Here is a 19,553-nt window from a genome sequence, read left to right as displayed (position 1 = left end):
CGGACAATGGATAATGCGGGAAACAAACGTCATCTTCGGTGAATGTCATCTCTCCATCTCCCAAAGTCCTTACAACATGCTCTGCCGAGTGGTAGTGTCGAATCACTGCCTAGACGCACTGTTTCAAGCATTGGTTCTTCGTATAGTCGCTTATTGGGTACCTCTGCATCCCCCTTCCGGTGTGGGTACCTCTGCCAACCCCTTCCGGTGTGGGTACCTCCGCATCCCCCTTCCGGTGTGGGTACCTCTGCCAACCCCTTCCGGTGGGCATCGCCACAACCACCGGCAATGACACAATGTTCTCGGATCCTCTGAGATTCCGCTTGTCTCCAGTCTAGTTGTGTGTGTACGTGCTGAATATTCATGCGTGGTGAGTCTAGTGACATTTAATTGCCGCCCTGTCCGTGATATTGCGTCACTCTGAGTAAGTCTCTGCTTTCTACGCGCGTCCACCCATATTCTCCTGAGTGTTCGTCTCTACATTTGCTGCATTCAGTTCAAGGTGTGGTGCCAGGTGTAGGGACGGTCTCTGCTTTCCTGTTCAACACGCTGTGGACATCAGTGCCGGGCCCACAGCGCAAGAACGCGGAGCGATCTGATGTTTGTATCGCACTTATGTGGCCTACTGCATCAGAAGCACGAAGCGGCCCTAAGTGCCGATATTTGCTTCCACGGTCAATATGATAAGGCCTCTGTGGTAGAAAAAACGGAGGCACTGTAATTTGGTAACTTATTGTAGTATCAGCCTCTTTTAGTCACGTCACTAATAAGCTGGTTCGTAAACTCGCATACGCGCCTTAAAGACATCTCAAAATGGCATCCACAATACAGCCATATGTATATGTATATATATATATATATATATATATATATATATATATATATATATATATATATATATATATATATATATATACGTTGGAATGTTTTGGCAGAATCCTTTCTTTGATACATGTTTGACTAAAAATAACTGCTGACTCAGCATTGACGAGCTTTTTGATGCATCGCTCTAGTTTCCGGGCCGTTGACTTGGCATCATCGCTTAGATTAAAGATGGTTCGCACAAAATTACTCATATATTCATAGCTTCTTCCATTCGAACGTTTCGAGATCCTATCTCATCGTCGGAGAAGTCTAAATGGCACAATAAATAAGTTTTGAGTTTTAAAGGATGAAAAATTGTGCTCTTCTATTGGAAGACATCTTTTGGTACGGAGAACATAAATGGGGCATAACTAATTGAAGTAAGACAGAATCCTATTTTCATTTTTATACATGACAGAAACACTCACAATGGGAACACTACAAAGACACAATGGGAACACTATTGCCACAATCACATCAGAAGTGTTCACCGCCCACCACCTAGTAGTTCAAGAGTTGTGCAAGAATTTGTCTGTCCGTTTAAAGCCGGAGAGAGTTCGTTAATGAATGTGCTTTCCCAAATTTGAAGGCGTCTGCTGTCACTGCTCGTCCGTAAAATGTCAGTGCTGTCTGTCAGTTGTGATCGCGTCAATGTCATGTCGTGACCTATCAACAACTGTATCTGATTATGTGCCCATTGGCGGAGCTCATAACATCCGCGCTCGCGCATAACGATTCATAACATCCAGCGATCACAACATCCAAAAGTAGTGTTGGTTGCTGCTGGAGGACAATACAGAGACATACTTCTTTCGTCTCCTGCCGCTAGGTCGTACGACAATGTTATATTACCCCTTTTTGTCGACAGACGGCTCAGTCATTCAGCCCATGATCACGTGATAGAGACATCGAAACATGGTGAGTACGAATCCCGTATAATGGCTAGCGGCTGGTGGTCATACATTCGGTCCCAGCATAAGTTACGTACCAGAAGACACCCCACGCCCCACCGGCACCAGTTTATTCATGGTGGAACGTCACGCCTACGACGCTCCAAGCAAGCAAATGGGATTCCTGACATTAATCTATGTTAGTATCTAACTATGACTCAATTGCGGGAAGCTTTGGTTCCAAACAGCCAATGACGCCAATAGCTGCTTTGTTTTTGCTGCTCTGTATGGGTGAGTAGCAATGATATGCACGCAATACTACGCATGCTTTTGGGCATATAGGCTAGGGTGTAAGCAATCGGAGAGCGGCGCTGCCCACTTGATTGTGACAACCATCGTTCAACTCTGTGAACCAATGGCTTCATAAATTTGCACATGATTGCGGTCCCCGATTAAAACGTCAACGGTTTCTTAATTTTAACCTAACCCCACTACCCACATACTAACGTGTTATTTCTACATGTTATGCAGGCATGTCATATGTGTACTGGCCCATGGTGTCTCTACCCTCTCCCCCACCCAGTCTATATGCATATGCTTCCTTGAAGTCAACAGGCACGCACCAGTAGCTCTCGTGACGTATCACGCTCAACGCCGACAGTATCATGATACACTGGCATTTGTCGAGTCGTTGCTACATACGGCCCGCTCCTAGACGCCTAACACCCACTCTACCACGCCTCCCGTTTCAAGAACATTTGCAACAAGCACCACTGCTCTTGCCCTAAGTACCCGGTGTCCGTACCTCTATTACCCATAACTTTGCAAAATGATGAAACAAACTGTGCACATGTAAAACCATCGTTATCACATTCATGTATATATATATATATATATATATATATATATATATATATATATGTCGGAATATTTTGGCAAAATCCTTTCTTCGATACATGTTCACCACCTTCACCAGGATCTGTCTGATTCTTAGACAGATCAGAATTTAAGAATCAGACAGATCTTGGTGAACAACAGTTTTTCAAATTCTGACGTTGAAAACGAGACGCAACGACATATGACAAGACACTTTGACGGCAAACCAAGGCAAGACATCCAACCAACCGTCAAACTGTATTATCAAAATCAAATGACATCTACCCACACACAAGACGAAAAAGCTTTACGGGAAATTATCTCTCGACGTGTTACAGGCAAAAACGACCACAAAATAGACATCGTCATTTACTATCTTAAAAAGAAAATATCTAACTTTCTTATGGGAAACAGCCCAGACAAACCCGACAAACTAAATGGACCAATGTAGTGTATCAATTCCAATGCAACATCGAAGGCTGCAAACTTCGTCCCATACACTGCATTGGTGTGACCACGACACTCTCACGACGCCTGACAACGCACTTACGTGATGGGGCACCTCTGGACCACATGCGACACGAACACGACATGACATTGACACGATCACAACTGACAGACAGCACCGACTTTTACGGACGTGCAGTGACAGAAGACGCCTTCAAATTTGGGAAAGCATATTCATTAACGAACTCTCTCCTGCTTTAAACAGGCAGACAAATCCTTGCACAACTCTTTTGAACTACTAAGTGGTGGGCGGTGAGCACTTCTGATGTGATTGTGGCAACAGTGTTCCCATTGTGTCTTTGTGGTGTTCCCATTATGAGTGTTTCTTACAGGCATACAAGTGAAAATAGGAACAATAGTTATGGTTCATTTATGTTCTCCGTACCAAAAGATGTTTTCCAACAGTAGTGCACAATTTTTCATCCTTTAAAACTCAAAGCTTATTTATTGTGCCAGTTAGTCTTCTCCGACGATGGGATTGGATCTCGAAATGTTCGAATGGAAGGAGCGATGACTATATGGGTAATTTTGTGCGAACCATCTTTAATCTAAGCGATGATGCCAAGTCAAAGGCCCGGCAACTAGAACGATGCATCAAAAAGCTCGTCAACTCTGAGTCAGCTGTTATTTTTAACCAAACATATATATATATATATATATATATATATATATATATATTTGAATCACCTGAAGAGACTTCATTGTATTATATAATGGATGGCTTAAACAATGCCACAAAAGGGCGTGAAAAAAGCGTCTTGAGATCACGTCACAACCCCAAGTCCTTATGTTCCGTCTGATAAGACGTCTGGAAGTGCCTTAAAGGACTCTGGAAATGACACTATAGATAACGGGCGGAACACTTTGGGGAGGAGGAAGGGGTGGGGGCTCTTGCTTGCTTTGATTATCACTCTCAACCACTAACCACCGCCCGTACGCTACGAAAGTGAAATAGGCACCTTCTCGAAATGGCAGCGCAAATGCCGATCCGATCCGCGGTGCACAAGAAGACGATTTCGTGCGCCATCTAAATGTAAGTCTTACTAGCCTGTGGTGATTTAACTACCTTTTGCATGAGGCATACATGCAGCTGTTCATGGCCGGCCTCTGCCAAGTCTGAACGGAATCAAAGGAGTCATCATTAAAATATCTCAGCTGAACAACACCACAACAAGGATGCGAAGCTTAGACGCGTCTCCCTATTTCCACTGGTCAGATAATTTTTTCGTAAGTTGTACGAATTCAGCACGGTTCCTAAGATCTGCGGTTGCGACAGTGCGTCTGTTCTGATGCAGTCCGCTAGCATGGACCAGCTCACGACAAGGGCGCAGACATTACGCTTTTGCGCTGTCAGGTAGCTCGCCACTACGCAATAATTTCATGTCATGTGACACCGCCGGTGTCCCGATCCCGTGATGATAACGACGGCTCTCGAGTGTTGCTGCGTATCGTGCCGTTCGCTCCCGGCCGGACGGTGACGTGTCAGATAGGCGCCGCCGTCCACAGCTACCCTCGTGCCCGCGCCGTGCGCTGGCCAGCAGCGTCTCTGTTGGACATCCTGCCTGACCGGCACGCACCGACGCCGGGCCACGGCCGCCAGCCAGCCGCCATGTCGGACACCAAGCCGGCCGCGGAGCAGGGCGCGCCGGTGGCGCCGGTCGGGTCGCGGACGCTGCTGTACGTGCTGACGGCGCTCAGCGCACTCGGCGGCTTCCTGTTCGGCTACGATACGGGTGTGGTGTCGGGTGCCATGCTACTCGTGAGGGACGAGCTGGCGCTGGACGACCTCTGGCACGAGCTCATCGTGTCGGCCACCATCGGCACCGCCGGCGTGTTGGCGCTGGTCGGCGGCGTGCTCACCGACCGCATCGGCCGCAAGCCTGTCATCCTCGCGGCCAGCGGCGTGTTCGTGACCGGCAGCGTCATCATGGGCATCGCCAGCAACCGCGAGGTGCTGCTCGTCGGCCGGCTCGTCGTCGGCGTCGGGCTCGGCCTCTCCAGCATGTCGGTGCCCATCTACATCTCGGAAGCGGCGCCCGCGGCGGTGCGCGGCCGCCTCGTCACCGTGAACGTGGCGTTCGTGACGGGCGGACAGCTGGTGGCGTCGCTAGTGTGCGGCGCGTTCGCCGCCGTGCCGCACGGCTGGCGCTACATGCTCGGGCTGGCGGCCGTGCCGGCGCTGGTGCAAACGCTTGGCTTCTTGCCGCTGCCCGAGTCTCCGCGCTTTCTGGTGACGAGCGGCCGCGGCGAGCGGGCACGCCGCGTGCTGCTGCGCCTGCGCGGCTCGCCGGCGCAGGCCGACCGTGAGCTGCGCGACATCCAGCGCGACTGCGACGAAGAGCGCGCTGCGCTCGAGCGCCAGCGCGTCTCCGGCGGCAGCAGCAGCCCGATGGCGCAGATGCTGCGTTCAGCCGGCACGCGGCGCGCGCTGGCTGCCGGCTGCTGCCTGCAGGTGTTCCAGCAGCTGGCCGGCATCAACACCGTCATGTACTACAGTGCCAGCATCATCACACTGGCCGGCGTACGCGACGCCACCACGGCCATCTGGCTGGCAGCCGCGTTGGCCGCCATCAACTTCAGCTTCACGTTCGTCAGCATGGCGCTGGTGGAGAGGCTGGGCCGGCGGTCGCTGACGCTGACCAGCATGCTGGGCTCGGCGCTCAGCCTTCTGCTTCTGGCTGCCGCCTTCCACGTCAGCTACGAACGGTCGGCGGCCGTCACGCTGCCGCCGGCCGACGTCGGCTGCCGCTTCAGCACGTGCGATACGTGCGTTGGCGCCCCTGACTGCGGCTTCTGCTTTGTGGACGCGACGGCGGGCGCGGTGAACGGCTCGTGCGTACCGCTCGTGTCGAGCCACAACACGTCGGCGGCGGTCGGCCGCTGCGCCGACCCGTCGGTCCTGGCCACCGGCGGCCTCACCTGGGCGCCCGACTGGTGCCCCTCGCAGTACTCTTGGCTACCGATCATGGGCCTCTGCATCTACCTGGTCTGCTTCGCCTCCGGCATGGGCCCAATGCCGTGGACCATCAACTCGGAGATCTACCCGCTGTGGGCGCGCGGCACCGGTAACTCGATCGCCACCGCCTGTAACTGGTTCTTCAACTTGATCGTGTCGCTCAGCTTTCTCACGCTGACAGACGTGATGACCAAGCATGGCACGTTCTACATGTACTCAGGCCTGACCTTCCTGGGTCTGGGCCTGTTCTACGTCATGGTGCCCGAGACCAAGGGCGTAAGCCTGGAAAGGATCGGAGAGCTCTTCGCACGCCCCTGGGGGCTGCACGCTCCCAGGCGAATGGAGCCGGAACACCCGTCATTAAGTGGCGACGATGCTCAACACCCAGACGGCGGGTCCAAAGGCCGTGACAACGCAAGTTATGTGGCTGAAAACAGCGATTCAGTGAAAATGGCCGCGTTTTGAATGATCGAGTGAGGTCTGATGGGAGAGTTAACGTTATAACTGGGTGTATGTCTGAGCAGGCTGGCCCTGCTGTCTTTAAGCCAGAGTCGCTGATTTTTTGTTTGGAGTCTTACATTCGCGCAGAATGTCGTTTTGAAAACTAAACGTGACCTGTCTGATGCATGTTGAAACATCCAGAGTTCATAACGTCCATTGGTCAAAACATCAACAATTACAACATCCAGCGTTCATCATATCTAAAAATCACCGAACATCCCTGGACAGGTGAGAAGCACAACATCCAACCTCGCAGCATCCAAAATCGCAATACTTAGGATTCATAACATCCAGCGTTAATGACGTCCAAAGGTTGGAGAAGAGTGCCAATCAAAAGGTTATGTGCTGAACATCTTGCTTGCTGGCTATAAAGAACATTGGATGCCAAGACTTTGGATGTTGCGAGCTTAGATGCCATGACTTCCGCCAATGGGCGAGGCATTGGACGCACTTTGGATGTTATTAATACTGGATGTTGCAATTTTGGATGATATGAGCACTGGACACTACCATCTTGGACGTTTTGATGGCTTTCCGGATTTTTATTATTGAAAAATACGTATTAAAGCATCCAGTGTTCATCAGTGCAATGGCCAAAACGTCCAAAATCGCAGCATCCAGCGTTTACAAGATCCAAAAATCGTTCAATATCCCTGGACAGACGAAAATCATAACATCCAGGCTCGCAGCATCCAAAACCGGAACCTACGAAGTTCGTAACTTCGAGCCTCTATCACGTCTAAAGGTTGGAGAACAATACCAATCAACGCTAGTCAACTGGAGGTCAAGGTCTTGGATGTTACATCGGATGTTGCGAGTTTGGACGTTGCGAGCTTGCATGCTATGAACTCCGCCAATGGGCACGGAACTGGACGCACTCTGGATGATACGAACGCTGGCTGTTTGCCGCTGGCTGGTTGCAATTCGGATATGAGCGCTGGACGAGCACTATGAGCGCATGCGATTTCTTCATGGCTTACACAAGGATGATTAGAAGCGGACATCTGCAACACATAAATCAAAACTAATCGTTGTTCATGTCCGTAGGAGTGCAAAGGCAAGCCGTATCTTGGGCTATGTGAAGCCAGGTAAATCTGACTACTGGACATGCGAGCGTGCACTGATATTGAGCGTAACATGACTTGGATACGTTTCAAAATATCACACATGTTCCCATTGCACCGAAATTGCCTTTGCGCGCCGGCTCATTCAAGGAAAATGCACTCCAACTTACAACGCGAATTCCGACGCATTTGGTCAGAACTAAGGTTTGCAATTCACGTAGAGTGCGAACGCGCTGTAAAATGCGACGCACTTCGTGGGCTTGTGATGATGCATATGCTACACGTTGCGAGGACTCTGGATCCAGGCGGAGCTCGAAACCATGGAGCTCGATGTCAACGGGCGTGAACAAATTGCCGCATTTAGACACTGCAACACCTATTGTATCGCAAGTTCACGCAATCTTGTCAGTCTGCGGTCCACGCACCGGAAATGTGTGGCTCGAACCGTGCCGCCGACACAACCGGTGCCAGTAACAGCTGGACCGGTGGCACTCAGTCCGCATCTGGCCTCGGCTCCGGACAATCCGCATCTGGCCCCGGCTCGGAATAACACTCACCGTCCGCATGTGGGCAATGCTTGGGATAGCATTCCCCGTCCGCATCTGGGCGAGGCCCAGATTAACATTCACCGTCCGCATCTGGCCCAGGCTTGGGATAACCTTACCCGTCGGCATCTGGGCGACGCTCGGGATAACATTCACCGCCCGTCTCTGGGCGACGCTCGGGATAACATTCACCGCCCGCATTTGGCCCAGGCTCAGGATAACATTCACCTTCCGCATCTGGCTCAGGCTCGGGATAACACTCACCACCCGCACCTGGCTCAGGCTCGGGATAACATTCCCGGTCCGCATCTGGCCCAGGCTCGGGATACCGTTAATTCCCATCCGTATCTGGGCGATGCTTGGAATAACATTGTCCGTCCGCATCTGGGCGAGGGTCGGGATAACATTCACTGTCCGCATCTGGCCCAGGCTTGGGGTAACATTCTCCATCCGCATCTGGGCGAGGCTCGGAATAACATTCCCGTCCGCATCTGGCCCAGGCTCGGGTTAACATTCACCGTCCGTATCTGGCCCAGGCTTGGGATAACATTCCCCGTCCGCCTCTGGGCGGGAGTCGGGTTAACATTCACCGTCCGTATCTGGCCCAGGCTTGGGATAACATTCACCGTCCGTATCTGGCTCAGGTTCGGGAAAACATTCGCCGTCCGCACCTGGCTCAGGCTCGGGATAACATTCACCTTCCGCATCTGGCTCATGCTCGGGATAACAGTCACTTTCCGCATCTGGCTCAGGCTCGGGATAACATTCACCTTCCGCATCTGGCTCAGGCTCGAGATAACATTCCCGGTCTGCATCTGGCCCAGGCTCGGGTAACGTTAATTCTCATCCGTATCTGGGCGACGCTTGGGATAGCATTGCCCGTCCGCATCTGGGCGAGGGTCGGGATAACATTCACCGCCCGCAACCAGCTCAGGCTTGGGATAACCTTACCCGTCTGCACCTGGGCGAGGCTTGGGATAACATTCACCGTCCGCATCTGGCCCAGGCTCGGGACAAGCATTCCCCGTCCGCCTCTGGGCGAGGGTCGGGTTAACATTCACCGTCCGTATCTGGACCATGCTTGGGATAACCTTACCCGTCCGCATCTGGGCGAAGCTCGGGATAACATTACCCGTAAGCATTTGGGCGAGGGTCGGGTTAATATTCACCGTCCGTATCTGGTCCAGGCTTGGGATAACATTCACCGTCCGTATCTGGCCCAGTCTTGGGATAACACTCACCGTCCGCATCTGGCCCAGTCTTGGGAAAACACTCACCGTCCGCATCTGGCCCAGTCTTGGGATAACACTCACCGTCCGCATCTGGCCCAGTCTTGGGAAAACACTCACCGTCCGCATCTGGCCCAGTCTTGGGAAAACACTCACCGTCCGCATCTGGCCCAGTCTTGGGATAACACTCACCGTCCGCATCTGGCCCAGTCATGGGATAACACTCACTGTCCGCATCTGGCCCAGGCTCGGGATAACATTCCCCGTCCGCCTCTGGGCGAGGGTCGAGCTCACACTCACCGTCCGTATCTGGCCCAGGCTTGGGATACCTTTACCCGTCCGCATCTGGCCCAGGCTCGGGATAACGTGCGCCGTCTTCGAACTGTACACACACCGTAGCCGACATCACCTGTTTATTGGACATAACTTGCAGGATTAAGCCCGCTCCGAGACGAGTCACTTTGACGCCGCCATCAGGCCCGCCACTGTCTCGAAGTCGACCTTTTCACGGATGTTCTTGGTCTTAACGCTCTCATCCTGCGTCCGGATGAAGACGGTGCTGCCCTCGTCCGTCCAGCCGTACTTCGATATCCAGCTGTTCAGCTCCGAGGCTGAAACACGGACCGCTAGTGTAGAACTACGGAGTCAGCCGAAACCAGCGTAGAGCAGCCAGGCCTCAACGCCTCGCATGCGCCGCCAATTGGTGGACTGAACGCAGGACTGAGACAATCGATGGTGGTTTTACTTGATACGCCAGGCCCCAAACAAAGCGTCGCTGCACCTCCAAATCAAACTAAAAAAGGACACTTAACGGAGACCTAACACCAACGCGACGGCAAGTCCCGCAACACTGGAGCAGTCATCAGATGGGCACGATTATCCTTGTCTGGATCTTTAGATATAGTCATAGTTACATTGCAGTGGCTTCATCTCGGCGCACCTCTACAATGGTTTTGTGGCATTAATGATTGCGTAAACAATGGACATTGGTGACGTTGGAAACCCGCTAAGCGTGGCTTGTCGCGTAAGCCCTGACTTCGTACACAAGTGGACCGAGCCACGAGAAGATATTAACTGAAACCAACCCCGAAAACAAGGGATCGTACGTCAAACAACACCACGACTTGAAAAAAATACTTACTTCGTGTCAAAAAGGCACAGCCGGTGGCACCACAGCACATAAGAGATGCCAATCACGGTTACTATCGCTCTAGCCGAGTTACTAAGCTGAGCGGGAAAACATGGCCGACGGGCCGAGATGAGGGGTACCCGCCGGCCACTACCACTGCAAAAGGGAAGGCAAGACGGCGAACGCTGTCTCGGTCTGATGTAGCGCAGGGCACCTTGGTAACAGCGCTGCGGCCAAAATGGTGCCGTGACCAGCCCAGCCTATGTCAGGAAGGATCAACGCCTGTTGGTGCAGTAGCTCCTGTGACCGAGTGATGCTATGAACGTCCCGCGTAAATTTTCAAAGGACTTACAACTATTTGTGGGTTTAGATTTCATTATGATTATTCCACTAGCTTTGTGCGGCACCAACGGCATGGCGCAAGTGACTCGGGTTACTTGAACCAGTCTTCCTCTCAAGCATTTGTTCAAATAGCAAAAAAAAAAAAAATCGCTTCCGCACTTGCTTTGCTGCACTGACGTAAAAGTTGGAAATTTTCATTATATATATTTCGCAGTTGGAATCGCGGTTCTAGGTGCCCTGGTTGCCGCGATATCGCGTAAAGTGTGAAAAAGACTCGGCCGCAGGCCGCGCGCGGTGCTGGCGGTCTCTGGTGGCCGCCGGCAGGAGTGAGCGCATTTCGCCCGCGCTCTCTGCAACACACCCGAGCCTACTCCATGGGACCGGTGATTGATCGTGGGACGTGAATGGTGATTGCTGCCACTTTCATCAACCGTCCGCCTTTGAATGATGGCAGCACGCACTACCGTCGCATCCAACGGCATTTTATTGTAGCGTACAGTGCAAAACGGTCGGCAGCGGCAAAATATATTTTTCTGGCTCGTGCATACGTGTCGCTACAATCTATACCACGCCATTGTTTGTCCAATTCCCCATCAATCCATTCAGCACGTGCGACGTGACAATTCACGAAACGCCATTATTTATTCGATTTCTTATAAATGCATGCCACTCCCCAGTACCTCCGTGCCCTGAGTGCCGAGATGGGGCACAAAGCGTGTAAGCCCGCGGAAAACAGCAAAAATCATCTTCCTGGCTCGTGTGTGCCCGACACGCGCAACATGCCACGCCGCACTTGTGACACATGTGACCATGGGATTTCCCGTCCAATGGCCTATCGCGGCATGCCAGTCTCGTGTTACTGTGTGCCATAAGAGCGGAATACCCGCGTAAAGCGTAAAAATGGACAAGATCGACAAAATACAGGTTCACAGCTAATGTGCACGTGTCACATGCCACGTGCAGCGTGACATCGTACACGTTTCAGTGATTGCCCGTTAGACTACTTATCGAAGCATGCCGGTCGCTGTGCACTTTTTCCCTAGTTTCTGAGATATCACGGAAGCGTGCAAGCCCCTCAAGATACCGAAATTGTATAAATCCATAGTTAAACACATGGGCACCACGACATGTGGCACGTGTCGCCAAACATTACCATTTCGCTCTTCCCATTCATCATTGAAGCGCGCCAATCCCGGGTGTGTTAGTGCCATAGGTGCAGAAATGTGGCACAAAAGGTGCAAATCCGTGGAAGAGAGCAAAATCCATCTGTGATCCCATGCCGTGTCATAGGTGCGACCGTACCACTTCGATTATTAAAACTTGGCACCTTGCAAGTTGTCGCGCAATTTACAGTGTAACGGTGCGTTGCAGAAACTCGCCATGCGCCTGAAAGTGTGCCCGCGTCTATTGTAAATGTCGGGAAACAAAAGCCACGCCTGTGCGAGCACGGCGACCGCAGGGCACAGTGCGCCGCCGGCCACCTTGCATAAGCCGAGGTCTCCCCCTAGGGCAGTGACCCACCACCCTGCCCTCCGCCCGCCCTGCCCGCCGGCCCACCACCGGACAGACTGAAAACGCGCCTGGGTGCTCGTTCTTTAATATAAAGCGTGGCTTAATGAACAAAGTCGAACACCTGTCGCGCAAACCGCCAATTGAATCCTCAAGGCGTAGGGTGTACGCCGGGAGTCGGGGTACGGGGTACGCCGCAAGTAACTTGCCGCCGTCGCGGCGAAAATACGTCATGCAACCCCTTAGCCTAAACCCGTTTGGCAGCGACAGTTTTTAAAATGCGGTCGACAAAAGAGTGCAACAGAGACAGGACGAATCGGCCGACACGGTGATGTAGTTTCCAACGCTACATTACGCATACTTTTGTTGACGGCAGCGGCTTGTATTCAGCTTCGGTTTTGAAAACTCAGCCCGTCACAACTTGTAATGTACTTGGCAGCGCAACAGTGCGTTGCAAAAACTCGCAATGCGCAGTGGAAATGTAGCCGCTTCAATTTTAAATGTTGGGAAACAAAATTCAGAACTCTACCTTCTTTCCGTACCGATATATAAAGGTTAACGTAAAACTGCGCCAAAACGGCCGATCCCAAATTGTCGACACGTGTGCACGTGCTACGTGTCACGTGACGCAAAAAAACTCACCCGATTGCGATGACCCATTCCGTGCTCTATCGGATCGTGCACGTTTCCCGTCGCTGCAACCCTTGGTTACCAGGATACGGCTCCGGAAAGCAAACGTGTTGGTCCGTCGGCCGGAATCGCTAAATTGGCGTCGCCCGTGTTAAACCTACGGGGATTTTTGCGCTCGTGTTTCGCTCAGCACGCGCTCATTTTTGAAAAATGCATAAAAAATTCCTCACCGTTTAGCCTGCAGATGATCCAACTCCAATGGCGAAAACAGTTGCCTGTTGCACTTCCCCCGGACAGACAGACATAAAAACATTGACTCAAATGTTTCAATATTGACTTTGATACCGACAGACAGAGGGACGGGCGCGCGCGTCCTCACCGGTCACGTTGAGGGTGGAGCGCACCAGCTCCTTGCTAATGCGCTGGTAGGTGATGTTGAGCACGTGACAGGCGTACCTCCTGATCGAGTCCTCGAAGCCCTGCGAACGGTCAGGACCGTCAACCGGTGGTCAGTTATTTCGGCGAAAAACTCGAACAACGCTAGGAGACTTACCTACATGTACGTTTGAGCATTAGGTAAAATATCGCAAGGCCTCACAAAAATGTCCGGTCATACACACGCGCGAGTACTGAAAAACACTGCGAGAAAAGATCCTTAAAAGCGTCGGTTCTTAAAATCGTTCCTCAATCATACATCTACACATAACTAGATGGGGCGCGGTTGCTCAATAATCATGTCTACGGGCGCCAACGGCTGCAAAAAAAGCTCAGCTATCATTACTACATAATCATGATCAAAGAACATCAGAGTCAATATTGAAACATTTGAAAGCACATTAATATGTGGGCACAAGGCATACACATCCACATGTTTTGTCCAGCGCTGACAGTGAGGCTTTTGTTGGTATTCCTGACCATTGCGCTGTAACGTTGGAAGTCGAGCTTCATTCAGTACCTGATCCCAAAATACGTAAAGTACCCGCAGCGTTCGGATGAAAGAATACACAGGGCGATCTGCACTTGGTACAGCGACCCAAGTTCTGAGCCAAGAGTCGAACGAGACAGAGTGGGCTGCTGCATCGCTGGCCGCTGGCCCGGGGTCAGCGGTCGCGAGCGGCCCGCGGCGCCGGAGCCGAGGGCGGCCGGTGGGCCGGCGCTCGGAGCTCACCGTCATGCCGGCGATGATGGACGGCTGCTCGACGATGATCTCCCAGAAGGCCTGGAACTGGCACAGCTCGAGCAGGGTGGAGAGCCGCAGGATGTCCTGCACCTCCGGCTCCTCCATCTGGAGCGCGACCCGGCACAGCACCGCCCGTCAGACACGGTCGCGGTGCCAGCCGGCCAAGCGGTCACAGCCGCTGCCACCGCTGCAGTCGCTACAGCACAACTCCAGTACTCGCACATCAGCAGCAATGAACTCGGTATTGCTGAGAGTGATAAGGATGATATACCACATGAGGATCTGTTTTATCATGAGAGGATCACAGGAGTGGTCAGGATTTTCTTATGGGTGTGAAGGTGGGGGGCGAGAGAGGAGCTCAGTGAGTATGCATCATGTCAGTTTTAATGTTCTGTCAGGAGCCAGCTATGGTTCAAAAATGTGGGCAGGGGATGGTGCTCCTAGAGGTTTATACTGTCCCATACTAAACAGATGGCTTACTGAAAAAAAAAAACACTCACCGATATAGTAACTGCTTGAACTACCACCATTCATGACCTGATAATGCACCGGCCAAAACGTTTTGTACATACTAGCAGTGTTGGAAAACTTGACGTTTCGTGGTATAATGTATACCAGGAGATTTTGTGCTCCAGGATTGTGACTAGGTAAAATTTAAAAAATTGTACTGCAACAAAAATGCAACAAAAACCGCTTTTGGAAAAACTCATTTTACCTCTCTGTGCCAACATAAAATAAAACCAGAAGGTGCAACAGCTTGGGACTTGCTGCCTCCATCAGGAGCCATGTATTGATATCTGCAAGAGCACAAATCTTGCAACCACCAGACTACGATGCCCAATAGCAAACAGCCTGTGCTGCCACCTAGGTATATCATAAACCATGTATTGAAATGTGGAAAGTAAAGTGTGTGAATGGGGAATCCAATTGACTTTGAACAATGCCGGGAAATGAGAAACGAGTACCAGAATCGCACCGGACTGTAGACTAGCAAAGCTCTCACTTCTTATTCCCCACGCAGACCAACTCAAACTTGAACATGACAACCTACCGTTGACGACGAACCGCATTAATTGCCAAGGATGCAACGAACAGTCACAGAAAACCGTACGACCAATCACCTACCACAGGCGGCTGCCTACTCACGCGCCATCACCGTGTCATGACAATGCAAATGAGAGAATCACTCGCAATTCAGCGCCGGAAACGTCTCAACTATTCAGCGGTTTGCGCCCGCCTCCCAACTCAGGTTGGAGGTTGAGCATAGCAAAACTCTCCAAGTGGTTCTATTGATTCGCCTCTCCGTGACTGATTTGTCAAGGGCGTAAACATTCTGCTCGCGCTCATGTTTTGAACAAATTTGTAAACATTTGGAGGAAAGCTGTATAGAGATGGGCATCACGATTATGAAGGACTTATTTGTACTCATCCAGAGCCGTCATGTGGTTGGATTTTTGGCCACTTCCTGGTATCCGGAGCACAAAAATGTTACGGCAGCTGTGGATTTCAACTAACTTAAATTTGTCACTTAAGGGTGTGAAATTAAAGCTGGTAATTCAAACTTTACAGAAAAACCCTTTTGAAACAAAAAATGCTGCTATAAATAGCCAAAAACTGTTCGGAGACAGCTATTTCAATCCGGCAAAAACCCCAGAACACCAGAGTAACATGAACCCATAACTTTGGTCCGGCAAATTACGGAGAAGGGTTTATTAGGACAAAAACATCAATTAATTGCAACATAAATTATCATACTTCATAATGATATCGCATCAGAATCCATTAATACATTGCGTTATCCGCCGGAGTCAGCGGAGTGACTGACTCCAATTCCTCTTAACCGGCTTGCACGGGTCTGTCAAGCATTGTCCTGTGCTGGCTCGGTAAATCGGTTAAGAGTGCTGCCTGTCTCTTTTGTTTGGGTGGGACATGCAGGGCCTCGTGCGTTGACCGGGAGTTGGAAGGTGGAGGGCATGAGTATTTAGCTGTTCTTAAGGCCAGTTAGCTGGTGGAGCGCGAGTAGCGTGACCGTGTTGAAGCGCGAGTAGCGTGACCGTGTTGGAGCGCGAGTAGCGTGACCGTGTTGGAGCGTGAGTAGCGTGACCGTGGTGGAGCATGAAAAGCGTGATCGTGGTGGAGCATGAGTAGGTGGCTGCCTGTGGCATGTTCATTTGCATTTGTTTGTGTATCGTTTTTCTCTGCTGGGCGTATCTTACCCACCCTCCATTTTGGAGAGCATGTAAGGCTGGTGTGTAGCCACCCGCCATTTTAGTGTATAAGCCCGATGCATAATTACCCTCTGTTTTGAAGGGTGTATACACGGAGCAATTCACCAATTGCAAACCCATATATACACACATGTGTCTCATAGAACAGAATATGAGACTGTTGTTTCAGTGTGCTATGTTTAATACTGATGTTTCCTTTCATTTAAAGTGCTTTTACAAGAATTGCTCAACCTGAAAAGTTGTGCTTTTGTTGAGTACCACCTGTTGTACAGGTATCTCTCAAAGATAACCTAAATAAAACTGTAATGACCTGCAGCACTTGGATAATTTTGTACTCCACTGTAGGAAATTTGTTCTCCACTACCAGGAACATCTTTGGAATTTCAAACACTGCATACTAGCATGCCAGATGAGGACATCAGCCCGAACTACTATTCCATCTGTAACACATTTCTTTATGATGCAATATGATTAGTTACCTTTGCAGTACTTATTCAAAGGCAAACATATTTATGCAGGTAAGACAACTAGGCTTAGAAAACACATGAATCTCATTTCATGACCATCTCCGATATCACAGCATGACACTCCACTGGCCTGACCAAGATAGCCGGATCCTTACATTTTCTGGAGCCAGAAGACACTTGCACAGGATGATATCTGTGTGTGGCAGGTTGGTGATTGCCTTCAGTAGAATGCGCTGTGTGATAGCTGGGTTGTATTCACTGGGGTTGAACTGGTAGAGTTTGAGCACCGCCAAATTCGCCTCCAGGTCATACATGTTTTCTGCACACTGCCGGTCCACATACTGCTCAAACATCACCAGATTCTTGGGGTTGTACCTGCAGCATGGAATAAAGCATGAGTATAGCCATCATTTTGAGCGAAAGAGTTTCAACGAAGCCTGCAAATAGCACACCACATCCCAAGGTCTGGGGAATGTCGGTTTCACAGCACACAATCCACCTCGTTTCATTGCTGTGGTTGAGATGCTCACCACTTTTCCTTACATCAGTTCTATTCACCCAAACTAGCCCCAGCCTGAGCTAGATTACATTTATCTTACACCCACTCCATTTCTGTTCCCTATCCTGGCCTAATCAGTTGTGAATCTCTAACTTGGGCTGCATGTCTTTGGTTGTATATTGCTTGAAAACAAAGGTCATTTTAACCTTACAGCAGAAAATGCCAGAGTTTAGAATGTGCCGGGATCCACAGGTACCTCATACATCAAACTAGTGTCAGCTTTTGCAAAGGGTGGATGAACAATGGTATAGTAGCAGGTCCCTAGCAGCCATGTTGCATACTCAGAGGGGCTTTGGCCTCCCCCTCTTACAACTTTGAGAAAACATAAATTAAATCTGAGTAGAAATGTTTCTCTTGGTGTGTGTAGGATATAGCAGTAGCCATCTCTCTGACTCTACACCTAAAAAATGCTTCAAAGACTACACAGCTAATCCTCAGGTAAATGATGGGCAACACAAGGAGCAAAGCAGATTTGTAGACAAGCTATCCAAGGGTACAAGCATCACACACTGGTGAACTTATAGTTCTCTATAGTCAATAATGAAGGCCAGGATGCTTCATTCAGTAGCAATGATCAATACAATTTAGTAATGAGCAGATGCCAAACTTGCCAGCAGATACATGTAATGGTGTCAAGCTTGTGCTGTCAAAATGAAGCATGCAAAATGTGGCCATGAAAGGCTTAAACAATCATGAGCTTAAAAAAACAGGCACTTGATCACTCAACAGGTCAGGGTATACATTGCTACCTCATGTTAAAAGAGCATTGTACATCAATCATCATTTTTAGGGCAGCCCATGTCATAACTAATCATAAAACAGGTCATCTAAACTCTTACCTTGGAACTTAAATAAATACCATAGTGAACATCCCAGCGCCACAAAGACCCAGCAACCACGACCCCGGCCATTGCCACCTGTGATCACAACATTACTGCACAATCACATTTCTGCACATCAAAACCATAAAAATGTAGAGGCCAATGTAACAAGAATCCAATGAAATATGCTTCTTGGTATCCAAGCAGTCTTCCATATTGTTTGTAGATTGTGTGGGGTGCGTGCGGCGCCTGGGAGCTCACTATCATAGTCATTTAACTTTGAAGGTAAGAGCATGAATATACCTCTTTTATGATTATTTACAATATGCTCCATCTTAAACACAATGAATGATGTACAATGGTTTTTCTAACATTAGGTACCAATGAATACCTACACCCTAGACTCCTGTACAACATTGGTGAGCCAGACTTCATCCACATGAGTACTTAACACAGGCCATAAAAATTGAAGAGATAAAGATGCTTCATTTTCCTGTAGAAAACATATCCAGAGCATATTTTCCTGAGCATAATTACCATATTTGAGAACATAATTACCTTTGAAACATCACATTGCCTATAAACACTGGTTTGTTTTGCGCTGATATTCATGCTGACCATGTGTTTACCCTGAACATTCACGTTAACTATGTGCACGCATTAAAATTTTGGTTGTGATGGCATTGCTAACCCGGACATGTTCGGCTTAACATGCGTTTTGAGCAGTCTGGGTGGCTACCAGATGGCAGGCCAGGATCCTTCTCTCACCTGTCTATGCCTTTCAGGAGGGCGCCCACAGCGGCTTTCATGTCATCCGCCATGCTTATTGCCTACAGATTCAATAAAACGATTAGGCGGGAAAAGATGGGTGTAAAAATTCGGCAGCGCTGACTAACTTCAACTCGAATCAACCAACCTCCCGCAATGAATGTCGGCCAAGGCCCTAAAACAGTGCCGGCAAGGCTGCGCCATCAATCGCACACGCGCTCAGCAGGGCTGCGGCGAAAGCGGCAAAATTTGTCAACAAAGATGCCGTCAACTGTCTTTTAGTAATAGGTTGCATTACGCTGGAATAACGGTGCCGGCACATTCATACCAAATATACACCAGCTTTGGAATATTTTGAAGGCTTTGATAAGCAACCTAACCTTACTAATGTCACCAATTGGGATTCATCCCAAATTGAGCTTCCACATAATTTCGATGTACCAGGTGCATTAGAAAGCACGTATGCAGGACACGACGCATAAGGCCCA

At 50.0% G+C, this 19,553-nt stretch overlaps 2 protein-coding genes across 3 annotated transcripts; one reads left to right on the top strand and one right to left on the bottom strand.

Annotated features, from left to right (window-relative positions):
• Positions 1-4,746: 4,746 nt before the first annotated feature.
• On the top strand, positions 4,747-7,770 carry LOC119094176 (proton myo-inositol cotransporter-like). The gene has a single exon (XM_037217251.1). It carries the CDS (start codon positions 4,747-4,749, stop codon positions 6,556-6,558), a length of 1,812 nt encoding a protein of 603 aa, XP_037073146.1. The 3' UTR covers positions 6,559-7,770.
• Positions 7,771-9,828: 2,058 nt separating this feature from the next.
• Positions 9,829-19,299, bottom strand: LOC119093869 (eukaryotic translation initiation factor 3 subunit K). 2 transcript variants are annotated; one of them, XM_037216879.1, is made up of 5 exons: positions 19,066-19,299; positions 17,073-17,292; positions 14,211-14,327; positions 13,422-13,521; positions 9,829-10,043 (listed from the first exon to the last, which is right to left on the bottom strand). In XM_037216879.1, the coding sequence occupies exons 1-5, from the start codon at positions 19,116-19,118 to the stop codon at positions 9,889-9,891; spliced, it is 645 nt and encodes a 214-aa protein (XP_037072774.1). In that variant the 5' UTR covers positions 19,119-19,299; the 3' UTR covers positions 9,829-9,888. The 2 variants fall into 2 exon arrangements, with proteins under 2 accessions (XP_037072774.1, XP_037072775.1); XM_037216880.1 differs by lacking the exon at positions 19,066-19,299 and adding an exon at positions 18,856-18,977.
• Between the last annotated feature and the right edge of the window lie 254 nt (positions 19,300-19,553).

Source organism: Pollicipes pollicipes, unplaced genomic scaffold (assembly GCF_011947565.3).
Source record: "Pollicipes pollicipes isolate AB1234 unplaced genomic scaffold, Ppol_2.1 Scaffold_4002;HRSCAF=4701_pilon_pilon_pilon, whole genome shotgun sequence".
In the NCBI taxonomy this organism is placed as follows: Eukaryota; Metazoa; Arthropoda; class Thecostraca; order Pollicipedomorpha; family Pollicipedidae; genus Pollicipes; species Pollicipes pollicipes.
The sequence above is the reverse complement of the archived record's forward strand: the minus strand, read 5'-3'. Positions and strand labels throughout refer to the sequence as shown.